Source organism: Pan paniscus, chromosome 17, assembly GCF_029289425.2.
Source record: "Pan paniscus chromosome 17, NHGRI_mPanPan1-v2.0_pri, whole genome shotgun sequence".
Taxonomy (NCBI): Eukaryota; Metazoa; Chordata; class Mammalia; order Primates; family Hominidae; genus Pan; species Pan paniscus.
Genome location: NC_073266.2, coordinates 79,659,982 through 79,679,672, shown reverse-complemented (window position 1 = coordinate 79,679,672; position 19,691 = coordinate 79,659,982). Strand labels below are relative to the sequence as shown.

The window sequence follows — 19,691 nt, the reverse complement described above, 5'->3', positions numbered from 1 at the left end:
TGTATTGAGAGGCAGATATTTATCTTGAAAAATGTTATTGTTGAGTTTACTATTTTATAACTTATTGCTCTGCTGGCCTTTCACCTGTAATAGCACCACTTGTAGTTTTGCTTTCTTCCCCAAATTTTGCAAATCACTGTGGATACAACTTAAATAATGTTGACATCTTTTAGCAAAATAATCTTTTTGCCTGTTTTAATCTCAAATTTGGGGATATAATTTAACTCCTAATTAGGAGTGTAGCCATTTTCCCTCCCCTTAGTTTTTTAAGAATTTTTCAACTAAACAAATTTGAAAGGATTATTTGATGAACATCTGTATACCCTTTACCTAGTATGACAATTTTAACCTTTTTTCATAATTGTGTTCACCCTCTCCTGGCCCCTCTGCCACCTGCACCACAGGGGTGCCCATGTATGTCCATCTAGTTATAATTATTTTTTCCTTAACAATTCGAAAGCAAGAAACTTTACCCCAAACACTTCAGCCTATATCTCTTAAATAACCACAATACTATTATCACACCTAATGCAATTTAACATTGATATAATAATATATGTTTTATCTCTGGATAACAAACCATCTCTGTTTTGTGGCTTAAAACAACAATCATGTATTTTGTTTCATGATTCTGTGCAGTGGTTGAATGGTTCTTTGTTTGGTCTTACATCAGCAAATTCATGCGGCTGCATTCAGCTGGTAGATGCTAGGAATGGGCTCACCTGGAATTTGAAAAATTCCTTTCCTTCTTAAGTTTTGACTTAAGTTTTTTGCTTTTGATTCCTTCTGTAATAATCTTATGTTTCTAAAGCTTTATATGAGAGTATCTAATCATAGTCTATGTTAACTATTTGTCTTTAATATCTTTTAGGAATATCATAATGCATGAAGGCAGCTGGGGCATATCTCATACACGTGTGCCAACAGAATCTCGGCCAGGTCATGTAGCTCTGATAGCTGGGTTTTATGAAGATGTCAGTGCAGTTGCCAAAGGTATTGTCTATTTGGACAATCTTATGAAATGAAAAATTTGTCAAGTAAATATTAGTCCTTTACCACTTAATCATGTCACAAAGTGAAGGTATGTTTTGAGATACTTTGGACAAATGTTTTAGCATGCTTTGCTGACATGAACACCCACTGGTACTGACTCCAGAATTGAAGCTTTAGTATTTCATTATCCTGTGTTATTGAAAGAATTTGGGTTGGATGGAAGCATAATTTTCCTAGATATTACTCTTAAAAGTTCAAAAATAATTTTATATTTCATTAAGAAGTAAATTATCTATTGTTAGTTTTTTAAAATAGTGGTATAATATGCATAATATAAAATCTATTAGTTTTGCATTTGTTCACTGACTAATGTAATTGTTATTATTTGAAGAATAGTTCTTTAGGGTCTTATTGTACCATGTGTATATAACTATTACTGCTTGCTTGCTTTCTGAAGGATGGAAGGAAAATCCTGTAGAGTTTGATTCTCTTTTTAATGAAAGTAAATACACATGGAGCTGGGGAAGCCCAGATATCCTGCCTATGTTTGCCAAAGGTAAGAGTCACTGATTATGTTTCCTCAGATAGTAAATAGGGAGTAAGTCAATATGGTAGTTTTCTATTTTTATGTATGTAATGTATGTGTTGATTTTTACACATATTTTTACATTTTTAACATTTCTGAAATAGGGATGTTTAATTACAGTATTTTTTTTTCCTTCTTAGTTATACTTGAGATATTGGCACATCATACAGTTAGATAGTATTTTGGATTCAATTAAGTGGTATATAGCACTATCACTTAACAGCTGTATAATCTTGAGCAATTTATATAACCTCTCTGAGCTTCAATTTCCTTTTCGTAAAATGTGATAATATTAGTTTCTGTCTCATAGATTTATTTTTATAATTAAATTATGTAATTCATGTGAAATATTTAGCATAGCACTTTTCACATAACTTGATTATAAATGATGATGTTGAGGTGTGGTTCATTATACTTTGGTAAATCATTTTAAAAGTTAGTAGCTATTCATATAAAGATTTAAACATTGGCTGGGCACAGTGGCTCACACCTGTAATCTCAGCATTTTGGGAGGCTGAGGCAGGTGGATCACTTGAGCTCAGGAGTTGGAGACCAGTCTGGGCAACAAGGTGAGACCCACATCTCTACAACAAACAAAAAATTAGCTGAGTGTGGTGGCATGTGCCTGTAGTCCCAACTACTCAGGTGGCTGAGGTGGGAAGAGTGCTTGAGAGCCTGGGATGTTGAGGCTGCAGTGAGCCATGATTATGCCACTGCACTCCAGCCTGGGCAACAGAGCAACACCCTATCTCAAAAAAAAGATTTAAGTGTTAAAATGTATAGTTATAATTCCTATTTTAATACATCGAAGATGCCATATATTCTGGCATTTGATATATATGGCATTTAACATATAATTTATTTAAATTGATATTTAATATACTGAATGTAGCATTTAGATTTATTGTTTATATGCATGATTCTGCAAATATTGGGACATCTCTTAATTAGAAAATTCATTTATATTATTTTCTAAAATCAGTTGGATGAATTTCATGTCATTAAATGCTTTTAAGTGGGAGCAGAATGATTGATCATTTCGCTTATCAGAAAGGATTTGTAACATACTTAGTCATGAGTGTAATTAAAATAATGGGAACTATTGAAGATTATTATGTGTCCAGGAAGCAAAATATATATTGAGAATTTTACAGATGATAGTCATAGAACATTATTATACTGGGCGGACCAAAAAGCCCCAAACTGTTTGCCACTTATATATTGCCTTCTTTGGAAAGCAGTTTAGTTTTTTTGGGAGCTGGTGGTGGTAAGGGTGGATTAAGTTGCTATGGCTTATCAAACTAACATTCCTATTTCTGGCTACAATGGATGGGAGAGGACAAATAATTGAATTAGAGATAGTCTAATGTTCCATATCTTGTAGTAAACAGCAAACCCAGTCAGACGTTTTTATTTGGGATGTGGGAAGAGGAATGGCTGAGCTGTGGAATAGGGTCATTAGAGCTGAACTGGTGCTATAAAGATTGTATTACTTTATTATATATCTCTCTTTTTGTTTTTGTTTTTTTGAGATGGAGTTTTGCCCTTGTTGCCCAGGCTGGAGTGCAGTGGCACGATCTCAGCTCACTGCCACCTCCGCCTCCTTGGTTCAAGCAATTCTTCTGCCTCAGCCCCCTGAGTAGCTGGGATTACAAGCGCATACCACCACATCCAGCTAATTTTTTTCTCTTTTTAGTAGAGACGGGGTTTCATCATGTTGGCCAGGGGTGTCTCGATCTCCCGACTTCCGGTGATCCACCTGCCTCGGCCTCCCAAAATACAGGGATTATAGGTGTGAGCCACCACACTGGCCATATCTCTTTCTTATTACCTGCAAGAGCCTATCAAACTCAGAAATTCACTAAACTGTTTAGATTCTTAATACACTCTTGCAAATGTATGAGATTGTCATATCTGTTGACCCCTTCAAACTCTTTGGCAATAAGCAATATTTATTCTCTTAGAAGTTGAGAAAAATACGCATAGTTTATGAATAACAGAAGTGAAATATCTGAATTTTCTTCTTATGTTAAGAAGGTTTGTACACCACACATCATCTATTTTAGATTGTAGCATTCTAAGGGGCACACATGTTTTGAATAGTTTAATCCTTAAAGGGAGACAAATATTGTGCTTATTTTTGTTATATTGCTTATTAGAGTTGTGATTTTGGTGTGTTAATTAACATATAATGAATCTGCGAAATTAAAATATGTTATTTTTGAGGACAAAAAGCAATAGAATACATTAAAGTATGTAGCATGGTCCATAGCACATAACATAAATAAATGTTAATTATTCCTCCCATTTTTCTCTTCCCCATCATAATGAACAATGGTTTGTGAAAATTCTGGTTACTCACAAAAATCTGTGAATGACTAGCTCATATTTTATGATAGTTTAAAAGATTTTGTAAAAAGATTATTTTTTCCAAATTTTCTTTTCAGGTGCTAGTGGAGACCACGTTTATACATATAGTTATGATGCTAAAAGAGAGGATTTTGGTGCTCAAGATGCAACAAAACTGGATACGTGGGTTTTTGATAATGTTAAGGTTTGTGCTATTGAGTGGTTAATATACAAAAAGCATATTTTTACCTGAAGTATTGGAGACTGTATCCCACGTTTTTTCTGTTTTCATGAGCTTTGAAAGTTCTATGTTGTAGCACACTGTTCTGAATTCTAAGATTTAATTCTAAAAAATTACACATTCTAAATAAACAAGAGAAGTTTTAAACTCCTTTGTTTCTATTAGTAAAATGAGCCCTAGATTAGGATTTAGGAAACCTGTTTTTCGTTTCTAGTTTGTGATTCATCCTGGGTAAATTTTGATCTTTCATTGACCGTGGAATCAGACTCTTGTAGTAATGGACCATATGAGATGTAGGAAAGCCTTTGGGAAAATGCTGTTCAAATGTAATACATTTATAATAACAAAGTGGATGATTTTTTAAAAAAATACTTTAAAGAAAAATTAGATAAGCAGATTATATAGGCAAAAACAAATTAGCAAATTGATCATAATAAAAATCTATGGTTCCTTTAAGTACTAGTTTTTTGAACATTTTATAATGACAATTATCATAGTTTCATGAGGAATACGATATAATTTATATTCTCAAAAAGTGTGTGAAAATCTCAATTGTGGACATTGGCTCTCTTCTTTTACCAGTGCATTATTCCTCATCTCCAAATAACAACTCATAATTCATCCATTATAAGAAGCTTTGATTGATACTTCTTTTTTCTAGTAATGTCTTTTGAACTGACTTTGTGGACTTCTCCATGATATAGCCATTTTTGTTTGTTTGTAAATGTACTCCTTAGTATATATCTGCCTTTTTCTTTGTATTTGCTTAGCAGAAATTAAGTGCTCTAAAATTCATTGCTAAACCCTATTTTTTTCCAAGGGTCTTTTCCCTTGAAATTTTCTTTTTACTTTTAATATATACTTTTGTCAACAGGGAAAACTTTCAACTTAAATAAAATCTCTGTAAGAAAATGATTAGCAAATTATTTTGCCAATCATCACTTCTTAACTTAATGTACTAATATTAATATCTGCATGAAAGCCTTTGGCTTCTAATTTTATATGTGTAGCTAAAATCCCTCCAAAATCATGGAATTGATTCCTTGTGAATGTACATACATAGCTGGTAGCTGGCCTGATTTTCATGTCTTTCTTCCTTTCTTTATTTCAACACTACTAGTCTTGACACGGTAGTGAACAGAAAAAAAGATTTGCACATGACTTCATAAAATATGGTAGATATATATTAACCAAGTTATAATGAAAATATGAAGTCATCAGCATTGGTAAGTGATGTGAAGGAAAAATACAGACCAAGAATATATCTTCAGAAAATTCTAATCTGTGCTGGGTAGTTAGGGGAAGGCTAAGAGGTTTGAGATAATCTCTGAACAGGTACAGGAGACAAAGAAATGGATAGGGATGGATTGGTATGGAAAGGTATTGCAGGCCAACAGCATTATGTAAATCTTGGTCAAGAGCCAGCATAATGGATTTGAGGAAGTGAGAAAGAAGGGAGGTTAGTGTGGCAGGAGGACTGCCTGGGAGCCAGGTCTCAGAAGAGGCTAGAGAGTGAGGTTAAGGGTTTTACTCGAACTTCATGTCCTGGCTAGAGACTCATGTTTAATTCAAGCCAAACAGTTTCCAGATCCACGCAGTTTTCTACTCACCTGTTTTTTTGTAACTGTGGTAAAAAAAAAAAAATATATATATATATATGCAAAATACAGAATTTACTATCTTAAGCATTTTAAGTGTTTGCAGACAGTCCCCAGCTTAACAATGGTTTAACTTATGATTCTTTTGACTTTCCACCAGTGCAAAAGCAATACATATTTAGTATAAACCGGACATTGAGTATCCATACAACCATTTTGTTTTTTACTTTCAGTATAGTATTCAAAAATTACATGAGATAGTAATTATTATCTCACTTATTTCACATTATCAACACTTTATTAAAAAATAGGCTTTATGTTAGATGATTTTGCCCAACTGTAGACTAATGTAAATGTTCTGAGCATGTTGAAGGTAGTGTAAACCAAAAATAAAATTCTAAGCACCTCTCCCCCAACCCCCCAACTATCTCAATGGACTTTCTCAGCCAGGGCGCTTTTAAAATGTAACCTGAGAGACTGATTCAGGCCATAAGGGGAAGTGGGTGTTGGACATGCCTCATTATACCTCTCTGGCATTAACGTCAACACAGACCTTAAAGTCTAATAAGAAACATGTACCCTAAAACTTAAAGTATAATAATAATAAAATTAAAAAAAAAGAAACATTTTACAACCTATTCTCTCTGAAGCCTACTATCTGAAGGTTTCCTCTGCAAATAAGAACTTTGGATCCCACAATCTCTTATCTTAACCCAGACATTCCTTTCTTTTGATCCCAAGTCTTTAGAGAAACTCAACCAATTGCCAACCGGAAAATTTTTAAATTTCCCCCCAATCCCCACTTTGAGTTGTCCTGCCTTTCTGGACCAAACCAATGTATTCCTTAAATATATTTGGTTGAAGTCTCATGTCTCCCCAAAATGTATAAAACCAGGCTGCACCCCGACCACCTTGAGCACATATTCTCAAGATCTCTTGAGCACTGTGTCATGGGCCATGGCCACTCATATTTGGCTCAGAATAAATCTCTTCAAATATTTTATAGAGTGTGACTCTTCGTTGACAGTAGGCCAGGCTAAGCTATGATGTTTGGTAGGTTAGGTATGTTACTGGCACAAGGTATCTGAATTACCGGCAACAAATCTGTAAGGATCTGCAGCAACCTCAATTCTTACCTCCCCAGAAGAAAAACTTCGACTGGGGGTCATAAGGCAGAAGAAGAGACCAAGGCAGCAATGGAAGTTTATTTACAAAAACTTTAGAACGGGAAAGAAAGGAAAGTATGCCTAGAAGAGTCCCAAGTGAGCAGCGAGGTCAAGTGCAGTGTTTAATCTTGATCCTAGGACTTTATAGGCTGGCCGCTTTCCATGATTCTTCCCTTAGGGTGGGGTGCCCGCATGCCCAGTGCCCTCCTTAATCTTGGGAGGTGAGCATGCATAGTGTATTTAGAAAGTTGTACACATACCTATCCGAGGCTTTCTTTCCTTTTCTGGTGGAGTGCCCCCTGACAGGCATACTATGCCATTTGGTCTATTAATGCACATGCCTGAGAAGTTGCATCTCTCTGGTGCTTGCATTCAGTTAACACTTTAGTGCAGCAAGTGTGGACCATCAGGAAATGGCCTCTCCCTGGTGCCAGCTGCCAATCTACCACTTTTAGAGAGGCAGTGTGATAATTGCTGAATCATCACCCGACATTCCTAGTGGTCGGGGAAGACCCCTCCCTTGCCCCACTCATGCCTGTCTAACTACCTGTAACAGGTATATTACATGCATTTTTGACCTACAGTAGTTTCAATTTATGATGGGTTTATTGGGATATAACCCCATTGCAAGCGAGGAGCATCTGTAATTTAGTAGCGTTAAGTATGTTCATGTTGTTTTGCAGCTAATAATCTCTAGAATATTTCATCTTGCAAAACAAACTCTGTACCCATTAAACAATAACTCCGGCCAGGCGCTTTGGCTCACACCTGTAATCCCAGCACTTTGGGAGGCCAAGGTGGGTGGATCACGTTCTCAAGAGATTGAGACCATCCTGGCCAACATGGTGAAACCCTGTCTCTACTAAAAATACAAAAATTAGCCGGGCGTGGTGGCACGTGCCTGTAGTCCCAGCTACTCAGGAGGCTGAGAGGCAGGAGAATCGCTTGAACCCGGGAGGTGGAGGTTGCAGTGAGCCGAGATTGCGCCATTGCACTCCAGCCTGGCGACAGAGTGAGACTCCGTCTCAAAAACAAACAAACAAACAAAAAAAATAACTCTTCATTTCCCCCTCCCCCAACCCCTGGCAACCACCATTCTACTTTCTATTTCTATGCATTTGACTACTCTAGGCACCTTATATCATAACTGGAATCATACAGTCTATGTCTTTTTGTGATTGGCTTATTTCACTTAGTATAATGGCCTCAAAGGTTCGCCTGGGTTGAATCTATTTACTTTAAAAAACTCAGTTCATGCATCTTCTTCTCTATTAGGTCTTCTGTGACTTCTCTTTGCTTTGCCCTATTTCCAGTTCGACTTAGATAACCCTCCTCTATATTCCCTTAATACTTTATTGTGCTATACTATAACTGTTCATACATTGACATATTCCCCTTCAATATACGTCTTGTTGGCACAGATACTGACTTTTTCACACTGTTAACTTTAAACCCTATCAGAGGCTGGGCGCGGTGGCTCACGCCTGTAATCCCAGCACTTTGGGAGGCCGAGGTGGGTGAATCACTTGAGGCCAGGAGTTTGAGACCAGCCTAGCCAACATGGTGATATCCTCTCTCTACTAAAAATACAAAAAAATTAGCCGAGCATGGTGGTGCATGTCTGAAATCCCAGCTACTTGGGAGGCTGAGGCAAGAGAATCGCTTGAACCCAGGAGATAGAGGTTGCAGTGAGCCAAGATTGTGCTGCTGCACTCCAGCCTGGGCGATAGAGACTGTCTCAACAACAACAACAACAACAACAAACTCTTATCAGGGAATTGTTTGGCACATGAATAAGTATATTAACTTAGATTAGATCATACCTGTGTAATATGGAAAAAAATAACTTAAAAGTTTACTTCTATCTTAGTAAAGATAATGCTGGCAGTAGGCAGCTGAGCATTGATGCAGTCCAGGATGCTATAGTGGTTCTACAGTATCACTGACACTTAGTCTCCTAAAGTTTTCCTCTAACTTCAGGGCATGAGTTTTATCTTCAAAGTTATGTCATGACCCAAGATAATCCTGGAGTTCCCGCCCTTATGTTAGTGTTATAGGTCAAAAATATGAAGAATAAAAAAGGACCTTCTTTCCTACTGAATTATATTTATTTCAAAAAGCCTTAGATCCACATAGCTTTATGACTGAAATGTTTGACTTAAATCTCATTGGCCAAAACCACAAAGGCACATCTAGCTGCAAGAAAGGATAGGATAGGCACATCTAGCTGCCAGAAAGGATTACATAGCTGAATATATTGTACCAGCCATAGAACAAATTATAGATGTAATTCAAGTCATTTGCTCAGTTTTTTTGTTTTCAGCTCTCAATTATGTGTTTAACTTTTAATTCTTTTCTCTTAAAGAGCTTATTGTTTTTATCTAGATTTAAATTTTCTTAGGGGTTAAGTAGAATGTATATGAAAGTTAGGGGGCAATTTTATACTTTTGAGAAGGATGATAGGTTATATATTGTATTAATTTATTTCTATTCTTGAATAGTTTCTCTAATTGCACCATTTGTGTTTTTTAACATAGTAGTGAAGAATTATTTGAAAAAAATACTTAAATACTTCAGACTTTTGTTGAAAAGTTAAACATATCTTGTTAAAAGTTAACATCTTCTACAGTTAAAGGCATTTATGTGAACAGCAAAGATGTATCTTGGATAGACTGTTAACTTATTTAAAATAATTTAAAAGTAGTCTTCATAGTTTTGCACCCATGTTCATGCATATGTGAATACAGGGTGAATCATTTGCCTTAGAAGGGTTTATGAATCTAGTTTATCATTATTTAATTAGCATAATAATCTTCAAATTTTATTTTAATTAATTATTCCCAGCCTCACCCTGCCAAGTAGTATTTTATTAATTGGTTGCTTTTCTGTTACATGATTTGAAGAACACATTCTAGCTGGGGCAAAGGAAGTAATTAGGAGGCTATTTGCAATGTTCTACATTAGAGATTACGGTTGGACTAGGTTGATAGTACACAGGACAATGAAAAGTGGTCCAGTTCTGAAATATTTTAAAAAATAAATTATTCTTAAACTGGTAACAGTATTACTATATTATTTTTGACTCTTGCCAAAATATGTCTTCAATCTGCTGTATTTTATTAAGTTAGATGTGGGATTAACAACATTATGAGATCTCTATGAAATTATGATCCCCTTTCTAACACCTTTTTTTGGCCTTATTATAACAGAGAAAACAGCTAACTCATTATTTGAACATAGATGTCTGAACTGATAGCAAAGACGTTGTGTTGGTAGGTCTTGAGCACAGATTTAAACAACGTGAGATAATTTAATTTTGTACTTATGCATAAATTTAAATGTTTTCATCAGTATTATTTTTAAAATAAAACAAATGAACTAAATATTTTTAACTCATTTGTTATATGTAGGACTTCTTTCATCATGCCAGAAACAACCAGTCTTTGTTTTCTAAAATAAATGAAGAGAAAATAGTTTTTTTCTTACATTTATTAGGAATAGATACAAACGGACATGCTCATCGACCATCCTCGAGGTAATTTAATGTTGTGTTTAATTGTATTTTTTAGGGCAACAGCTATTCTATTGAACTTTTTATTATAAAGTTTTCTTTGGAATTATAACAACAGAGCTAATATTTTAAACAACTACTGTAATGTTTATTAAGTTCACAATTATATGAGATTTCCGATATAGTGGTTTAAATCATATGTGCTGTATCCAGATGGCACATTAATATAAGTAAAATATATCCTGTACATATTACATAATCTTCATTTACTGAAGCAGAGAAAAAAATTATCTAGAATATCTATATATTTTAGAAATATTTTCAGTGAATCTTGAAAATATAAAGCATTTTATGGTATTAACTTTTATATCACCAAAAGATGTAATTATTTATTCCTTGTGTATTCCCTTTAATTAGTATTATATCTAGCAAATAAATTGTATACATTTTTGTATACCATAATTCAGTAACACTCCTTATATATAACAGCAAGTATTTTTCTCACTTTTGAAGACCATAAGTAAAAGGAAGATACCATGTTATACTCATTTCTTATTTTGCATTTGGTTTAAATTAGCCTAACAGTGGCTGTAAAGCCTATTGGGTTAGCTGCCAGTAATGAATACCTCACAATCCCCTTCTTAAACGTGATGCACTGTTGTAATTGATGGAATATTCATATCGAATGAACCTTGTTCAGTTGTGTGGCAGTCTTAAATATAATGTGTTCAAAACATGATATTATATTTTATATCAAAAGCACTTTAGGGAATGAAAATATTCTATACTTGAAATGATACTTTTAATGTGGCCAAACAGTTTAGTTTATGTAGTAAGAGTGAGAGACATGAACGTCATCTATCTCATTTAGGACCTAAAAAGGGTTTATTAAAATATATTTGTTAATCATTCCCCTCCTTTTAAGCCATCTTTGAAAACTATTTCAGGTTATTTAGCTTCATTAACAGGAGAAAAAAATTATTTTAACAATCTAGAGTACTCTGATTTTAAAATATTAAAGATGAAATCTAAAAGCATTTCAGAAGTTACTGATTTTGAATGTAATGAATCCACGTTGAATAAATTTGATTTCTCCAAATTAATTTAATTTGTTCCTCTGTTTCTTTACAAATAGAGACTACAAGGACAATATTAAAAAAGTTGATGATGGAGTTAAAGAAATCGTGTCTATGTTTAACCATTTCTATGGAAATGATGGGAAAACAACATTTATCTTTACCTCTGACCATGGAATGACAGACTGGGGTTAGTGTGTCTTTAATTGATATGTACCTTACAATTAAAGTAGTGATAAATGTAGCTGGTAAATATTTTATGATGTTGAGAGGATTAGATGTCTTGCTGTATACAAAATGTCTAGCACATAATTCTGTGCTTAAAATGTTAGCCTAAAAAACAACTGATCTTATAAAAAAATATTTTCTCTAACTAAAAAACGAATATATTCTCATTTACAAATGACAAACTAGAGAAAAGTGGAGAAGAAAATAAAAAGTAACTATTATTTATCTACAGAGAATTAACTGTATATGATGGCAAAGGGAGTGATGTTAAGATGGTATTACTGAGGGACCGAGGGCTGCTGAAATTCTGTCCTGGATAAGCCTGTGCGCCCTGTGAGGTTCCCAAGGCAAATGCAATGTGTGCACAGAGAACAAAATAAAGCAAAGATGAGATTTGTCCCCAGATCACAATATGGATTTCTAGTGATTTGAGTTCCACTTTATAAAGGACTTCTTTTGGCTCTACCTGCCAGAGTGGCCTGGAAGAAAAGGACCCAGAGACCTTGCCATCTTCTCCAGAAAGACTTAGTCTCTACTGCTTGCCCCAAGCTTGGGTGGTTACTGCCCAAGGGAGCTCTCTGTTCTTTCTGTCTGCAGTGCTGCTCTGGCAGCAGCAACATTTCTTCCATGTCTTATTGTTATTATTTCTATTCTTTCAACCATAGTTACTCAGCAGGCAGTCTGGTTTTCTGTTTTACTTTTTGCCTGTTTGTTGTTGTTTCTCTAACTTGCTTTATAGGAATATTGTCAAACTAATTGCCATAAAAGGTTGTAACCATTTGGTAATGTAGTCACTAGAATTAACTATATATGGATCAACTCTTTAAAACAAACTATTTAAAAAAATATTTAGTTGTAAGTTAGTTCTTCTATATTTGTCTTATTATTCTTTATATCTTATTTGTAGGTTCCCATGGGGCTGGTCATCCTTCAGAAACTTTAACTCCTTTAGTCACTTGGGGAGCTGGAATCAAGTATCCCCAAAGAGTATCAGCTCAGCAATTTGATGATGCATTTTTGAAAGGTACAAGCATTTCTTTACTGTGTTTATAAATACAACCTCTTAAAATAAGAACAAAGTTTAAATTTTTAAGAAATCACTCTTCAAATTTTAGTTGTAAATCCCTCATTTTGACATTTGTGCCATTACTATTTCTATACAAACACTACAAGGGGTTGTTGGTTTCTCTCTTCTCACAGAGCCATTTGTTGAACCCTTCCCAGCACACCACTGCTAATAACTAGACTTTCTGAATGTCTAAACTGATAAACTGAACTTTGGATGTTCTTTTATTAATTTATTAATTTGAATGTGAGGTAGAGTAAATAAAAATTAAAAAAGAGGAAATTTAAGGTTTCATAGAGGTAAATAATCAGTTTTTGAGATTTTTCAACCCAAACAAAGTACATGCTGTCAGTTATAAAATCACACTACCTACAAGATATTTCTATTAGATAAAAAGCAAGAGGTAGTACTGAGCTATTTCAACCCCAGGCCCTAATGAAGACAGAAGAGCACAGTGAATAATGCACTCAACAGCATGTCTTCAGTAAGTAATGGTGCATTTTTCAGAGGGCGATTTCTTATATATTTGTAAGTGCTAATGGAGAGCATCATGCCACATCACAGGTCCACAGGGGAGACATTGACAAAAGGCCAGAACAGTGTAACCAGTACACTGTCATGATTATTTCCAGATTTATTTAAGCATGAAAGAAAAAGAAGCTAGTGGACTCTTTTTTTCATCTACTACATATCTTTGAGATAGAACTTAACATTCTAGTAGGAGAATTAAAGCAACTATAAACAAAACTTACACATTATGATAATTTTATGAAGAAAATTAGGGTGATATGATAAAAGAGGAGGTAGGACCGGGCTCCTTTCTCCACCCTGCCCCTGCCTCCAGTTTCCTTAGAGACAGGTTCTTGCTGTGTCTCTAAAGGAATGGAATGGGCTGGAATGTAGTAGCTGTTCACAGGTTCACAGGCCAATCGTAGCTCACTACAGCCTGGAACTCCTGGGCTCAAGCAATCTTCCTGCCCCAGCCTCCCAAGTCGCTGGAACCACAGGTGTGTACCATGCCTGACTCAGTCTGCCACATTTTTATTAAGATATTTGGCAAAGGAGGCAAAATGCATTGGTTTTAAATGTATAGCTTTATGAATTTTACCTGCATATATATACCATGTAGTCTCCATCCAGATTCACCATACATTTGTACCCTAGAAGTTTCCCTTATGGAGCAGGATACATTTTATAGAGTGGGCTAATAGAACATCTTTTCACAGTTAGGATAAGACGGAGCCATTCATATGAAGGTTAGGGCAGGAGTGTTCCAGGCAGAGGGAATAGCAAATGAAGAGGCTAAAAATAGAAAGAGCGTAGCTTGTTTGAGGAACAGAATTGGAAGGCTGATGTGGCTGAGCACTGTCAGCTGGGAGCAGAGTACAATGAGTTGAGAGTTGGAGAGGTAAACAAGAGGTAGATCATTTGAGGCACCAAATCCTGGGTAAGGAGAGCATGAAGTATGTTCCGAGTGCAGTGCTCTATCATTAAAGCCTGTCATTAAAGCATTGCCAACATTCCAGTTTGCCACAGGAGCTACCTTTCTGACTGCTCTGTGGTAAATGGATTAGATTGGATCAAAATAGAAAGTAGGGTAAATAGTATGTTTGTATTTATGAGATTTAACTTTATTTTGGCATTTGATTTCATATTGAATTGACGTTTTAGAATCACATGATTTCAAGAATCATCAGAAATGTATTTTTTCTCATATGAATATTAAATATCATACATTTTAGAGAAAAGGAATGGGCATTTTTTCATCAACTGATTAGTGTGAATTTTTGGTAGAGTCAGAAACGTATTTTTAAACTTTAATTAGCTTATTGAATGAAATTTTATTATACAAATATCTTATAACTCTTTTGGCAGTGTATCCTAAAGCCATTATATCAAGACGGTCTCTCATAATCACTTGTTTAGATTTCCGTTTAATGCAATTTCTGAATTTATGTGTAGAAAAATGGAAGAATGAGCCTATCTTTGAAGACAATTTTAATAATAACTCAATATACTATGTTAACATTTGTGATTAGTGACTACAGGAACATCACAACTACAGTTTTAGGTGTTTTGGGAGGAACTGCCATCACAGAGAAAAAGAGAAGCTTGAATTAATTAACTTCCTATCAGTTGCCTTAATAACTCTCTAGAACAGGATTGTAATGAGTTGTCAATGCTGACAGTTGTTACCATTGTGCTTTTTCACTTCCATCTTTCCTTCCTCAGCCTCTGATGTTTTGAAACAATTATCTCCCAGTAAACATTTAAGAAGCTTAATAAATCATCACAGGAAACACCAAATATTTACTTTTTGTTTTTTTTAAATTCTTTAAAAAAATACACCTTTGCCTTTAAGCATGATTTTTATTCATACTTGGCTTAAAATAGACATTTCTAACACCTATGTTTTCCATAAGTATTGGCCACTCCTAAAAATCAAATGATTTATTCTTTTTTAAATCTTAACATCAGATCTTGTGTCTGATTGTATCTTTCAGAGTGGAGATTGGAGAACTGGAAGAGGCTAGATGTCAATCAGGTATCCATTTCGATTTTATTACATTCAAATTTAATTTTATCTTCTATAAGAAGGTTAGACAAAAACTATGAAAAAGAGATAATATTAATATTGACAAAGTCTTTTTCAAAACATTTCAGTTACTAAGGGGAATTCTTTTAGTGCAAATATTTTAGCCCAGCTAATCTCTCTTGTGGCAAAACAAACAAAACTTGAAGTGAAAATAAAAGACTTCTTCCAAATAACATTGGATAATTATTTGTTATGTAAATTGAAATTTGCATGCCTCTTAAATTTCTGTGATTGCTTTTCATGGTTGTATTGCTTAATTTAAGCACAGATCTATTAAAATTCCTGTTATGGGTTTGTTTCCTATAGTATGTCAGTTACCTTTTCTTTTTGTTAACACATATTTTACCTTTACTTCTAACCAGCAACCTTACAAATGCAATGGGAAAAAAAATGATGAGATTATAAATTACTCAGCTAGAAACCTTCTGTTAGAGGAAAATGTATAGCCAATCTGATAAAGTTAGATCAGTAGCATTGTCTGTAAACATGAAGCACACAATTTTCATTGTTAAAAACATGCTACCTTAATAGCCATCTTCACTATTTGTAGAAGGTATAGCATCATTGGGATATGGCTTCCAAAGTGGCAGGAGTATCTTGCCTTCCAGGTCACCACACACGCTGAGATTACTTACTGTGGTGGACAAACCAAGGTCTAGGGTCTCATTTTCAGGCCTGTGGTTGTAGAAACTTGTTTCTTCCCAGCAAAATAAGAATAGTCTTCTCCTGGGATAGATGCATACTACCCAAGTAAATGAACATGAACATATAAAGTCAGAATAGCAATTTATTAATTTGCCATTAAAAATCATTGTCAAAAAGACGGGAATGACTTGAAGATCACAAAACAAGAACATCCCTTATTCATAGCCAGACCAGATCATAATCAGCAATTGAACATAGATTCAGTTATTGCTCTCTGAATTGTCAGTCTGTTGGCGAACACTCCTGCTTCAAATCTCCATCAAATGAGAATCTCTTTTTCTATTCATTCCTTCTACTAACACTGTGATGTGTCTGTGGTGTGTTTCAACTTTGTGCTAAGTCTAAGTATTTAGTGGTGAGTTAAGGCAGACATAATCCCTGTCCTGGGAAATTTATACCTTAGGGGTAAGAACAGATACTCATCAGTCTGTTGTACAAATACATGTAAACTTGTAGCTGTGGTAAGTACTGCAAAAGAGATTTGTGCAGCTGTGAGACTGTAGAGTGGATGTATATGATAGACTGTAGTCAGCAAAGCCTTCCTGAGAAGTTGAGGATTGAGCTGAGATTGATGAATAAGCAGGAATTAGCAGGCCAAGGCAGTAGGAGGAGGGCTTTTCAGGCAGAGGAAATGTGTACACTAAGTTCTGGTGAGAGGGTACATGGTGTATTAAAGGGTCTTGAAGAAAGCTGTTATATAGCAATAGAAACCATGGGGTGGTCTGAGGCAGAAGAAGGGAGGCATAGCCCCTTCAGGGTCTCATGGGCCTTGTGAACTTAATTCTGAAAGTTCAAAGAATCCTTGAAGAGTTTGAAGCCTAGAGAGTGACACAATGTGGTTTTTTGTGTGTGAAAGAATCCCCCTGGCTGCAGCATGGAGAAGAGATTAGAGGTGGCCGACAGTGGATTCTGAGGGAAAAGGAAAAGGTGACTAGGAAGACTTTGGAGATTTCCAGTTTTCTGGAGGATGGTACCTGGTAATGACAATCTAAATAGTAGAAAGTGAGAAAGACTGAGAGCCTGGGAACAAACTTGATGAATTCCAACTTTAAATGAGGGACTAGCGAAGGTATCTGAAAAGGAGGAGCCAGTGAGATAGAAGAAACTCAGCTGTGTGGTGTTGAGGCCAAGAAAGGAGTGGCCTATGCCATACTGCTGAAAGGCCTAGTAATGCCAGCAACAATTGTAGCTACCGTTATCACAGGCTTATTATGTGCCAGGTACTTTATAAGTTTTATCTCATTTAATCCTGTCATACCTCTGTAAGGGAAAAACTTGCATTTATTTTTTTAACTGATAAAGGAATCAAGCAACTGGAGGATTAAAAAACCTACCTGAGAATTTGAAACTGGGCATTCTCAATTCCGAGTACTTTATTGCCTGAAAAATTATAAGGACTTATATAAACATAGTCAATTAGATTTAGAAAATGGGGTTGTTAGCTCTCTTAGAGAGAGCAGTCTTTGGAATGATAAAGGGTCATAGTGAGTCACAGTGGGCAGAAGAGTGATGGGAAGGTGAGGAAGCGAAGATAGAAAAAGCATGAACAACTCTTCCGAGAAATTGAACTTAAAGAGGAGATATCCAAAATGGTATTTGGGATCTTTTGACTAAAGAGCCTCTTCTCTGGTTTATGTCTTTTCTGGACATCACTGGCTGATCAAACCTCCTTCTGATACTTTGTTTTTCTAGTTAATATATACATTTCTCCAGTTAAAGTCTACTCTTGATATTCATTTTATGTCTAAATAAGGCATCCTTTGTATAATACTGAAAAACTGTTACATAAAATGGTCAAATTCTTAGCTAATAGGATAAGTAATTTTTTGTTTTAGTATGTTTTACATTTAGGGCCTTTAGTGGTTTCTTTTCAAAATTTTTTTTATAGGTTCATATACATCTAGCAAATGACACTTTTAGAGATTAATATCTTTTTGTATTAAATACATGTTTGAAGGTAACTGATTATAACAAATATCATGGTTATATTCCAAAATATGGTTGCATTACATTATTTAATTTCTTTGTTGATGTCCATAGACTTCTTAGAATTGAGCTTTTTTATTTGTAGGCTGATATTGCACCATTGATGACTTCCCTTATTGGAGTTCCCTTTCCTCTTAACTCAGTGGTAAGGAATAAAATTTTATTATCAACTCTCAGTATAAAAAAAAACTATCGCACAGTAAAATGTACTCTTTTTTATGTGTTTCTGAATAATCTGGGTTTTTTTTTTTAGATGGGGTCTTGCTATGTTGCCCAGGCTGGTCTTGAACTTCTGGGCTCAAGCAGTCCTCCCATCTCAGCCTCCCAAGTGTCTGGGATTACAGGCATGCACCACTGCTTCCAGCTTATATAATCTTTGATTACATTTAAAACTATATATTCCTGTATATTTATTTCTAAATATGCAATACCTCATGATTGCTTGTGTATTATATTCTATAACATGGAACATGAGCCAAATAGCTTTTCTTTAAATATTTTAATTTTCTAAAATGTGTATGATTTGTATCTTTGTATTCTGGTTATAATTGATAGAAATGTATAAGTAATTTTTTTATTACAAGCAGCAAAAACTGACTTCGTTTAAAGGGAAATTATTGAAAAGATATTGGTGATTTGCTGAAACAAAGTGGTGCTTGAAAACCAGCCTTGTAATAACCTGGAACCAGGATATCTGGAGACTTGGAAGAAGGAACCACAGCCATGATCCCATGGCAGAGCTGTTCTCAGGGCACTGACATGAGGGTAGAGTAGCATTATACCTTAGTTTCTATCCCTTGACTATCAGGAGTCAAATTCCAGATGGTCTAGCCTGGGTTGTAATCAGCAGGTCCCTGGATTATAAACCTAACATGCTGTATGTAATGGGCAAGATTTCTCAACAGAAAATAGTAATGCTGTTAAGAATGGGCCCTGGATACTGAAGTGCCGAAAAATAACTATTTCAACCAGCCACTCTTATTAGCTCTTCAAAATCAAATGTACTCTTAAAAAATAATGTTATTTAACCCAGAATGCTAAGTAATATGACCCCGACAGTCATAGTGTTTGTGTATATGTATAATGAAACAAAAGTTTAACAGAATAGTCCTTACTCTTATTATGTACAGTACACTCTGATATGTCTGAAGTCTTTTATTTTAAGTATACTGGCTGTGGCCTACCATTGTAATTGTTTTTTGTGTGTGAAGCACTCAGTTCACTGCCTAGCACGTAGTTATCTCTCAGCCAATGCCAGGTGTTACTGAATTTAATTCATCTCTTGCTTTGCTTACCTTAATACATCTACTTTGTGAGAAAAATAATAGAACATCTTTCAGTTATACTTTTAAAAAGATTTTTCATTTAACTATTTCAATTATTTATTTGTCCATATGCCTTATCTTTATTGCTTTTAAGTCTGTTTTGTTTTATAAGGATAGCCTGAGCTGTCTGAATACTATCAATAAGCTGGTGTTTGTTATTTTCAGGGAATCCTTCCTGTGGATTATCTTAACAACACTGATCTCTTCAAAGCAGAGAGCATGTTTACAAATGCAGTACAGATTCTTGAACAGTTCAAGGTAAAAA

At 35.0% G+C, this 19,691-nt stretch overlaps 1 protein-coding gene across 12 annotated transcripts in view; it reads left to right on the top strand.

Annotated features, from left to right (window-relative positions):
- Window positions 1-19,691, top strand: part of PIGN (phosphatidylinositol glycan anchor biosynthesis class N) — a 141,773-nt gene that overhangs the window by 28,615 nt on the left and 93,467 nt on the right. For all 12 annotated transcript variants that reach the window (XM_055102516.1, XM_034943903.3, XM_034943902.3 and 9 more), the window contains 9 exons: window positions 872-993; window positions 1,451-1,549; window positions 4,027-4,133; window positions 10,344-10,468; window positions 11,580-11,710; window positions 12,656-12,772; window positions 15,319-15,359; window positions 18,187-18,246; window positions 19,592-19,684. In XM_055102516.1, coding sequence (XP_054958491.1) covers window positions 872-993; window positions 1,451-1,549; window positions 4,027-4,133; window positions 10,344-10,468; window positions 11,580-11,710; window positions 12,656-12,772; window positions 15,319-15,359; window positions 18,187-18,246; window positions 19,592-19,684 — 895 coding nt within the window. The remainder of the gene's footprint in view (window positions 1-871; window positions 994-1,450; window positions 1,550-4,026; window positions 4,134-10,343; window positions 10,469-11,579; window positions 11,711-12,655; window positions 12,773-15,318; window positions 15,360-18,186; window positions 18,247-19,591; window positions 19,685-19,691) is intronic.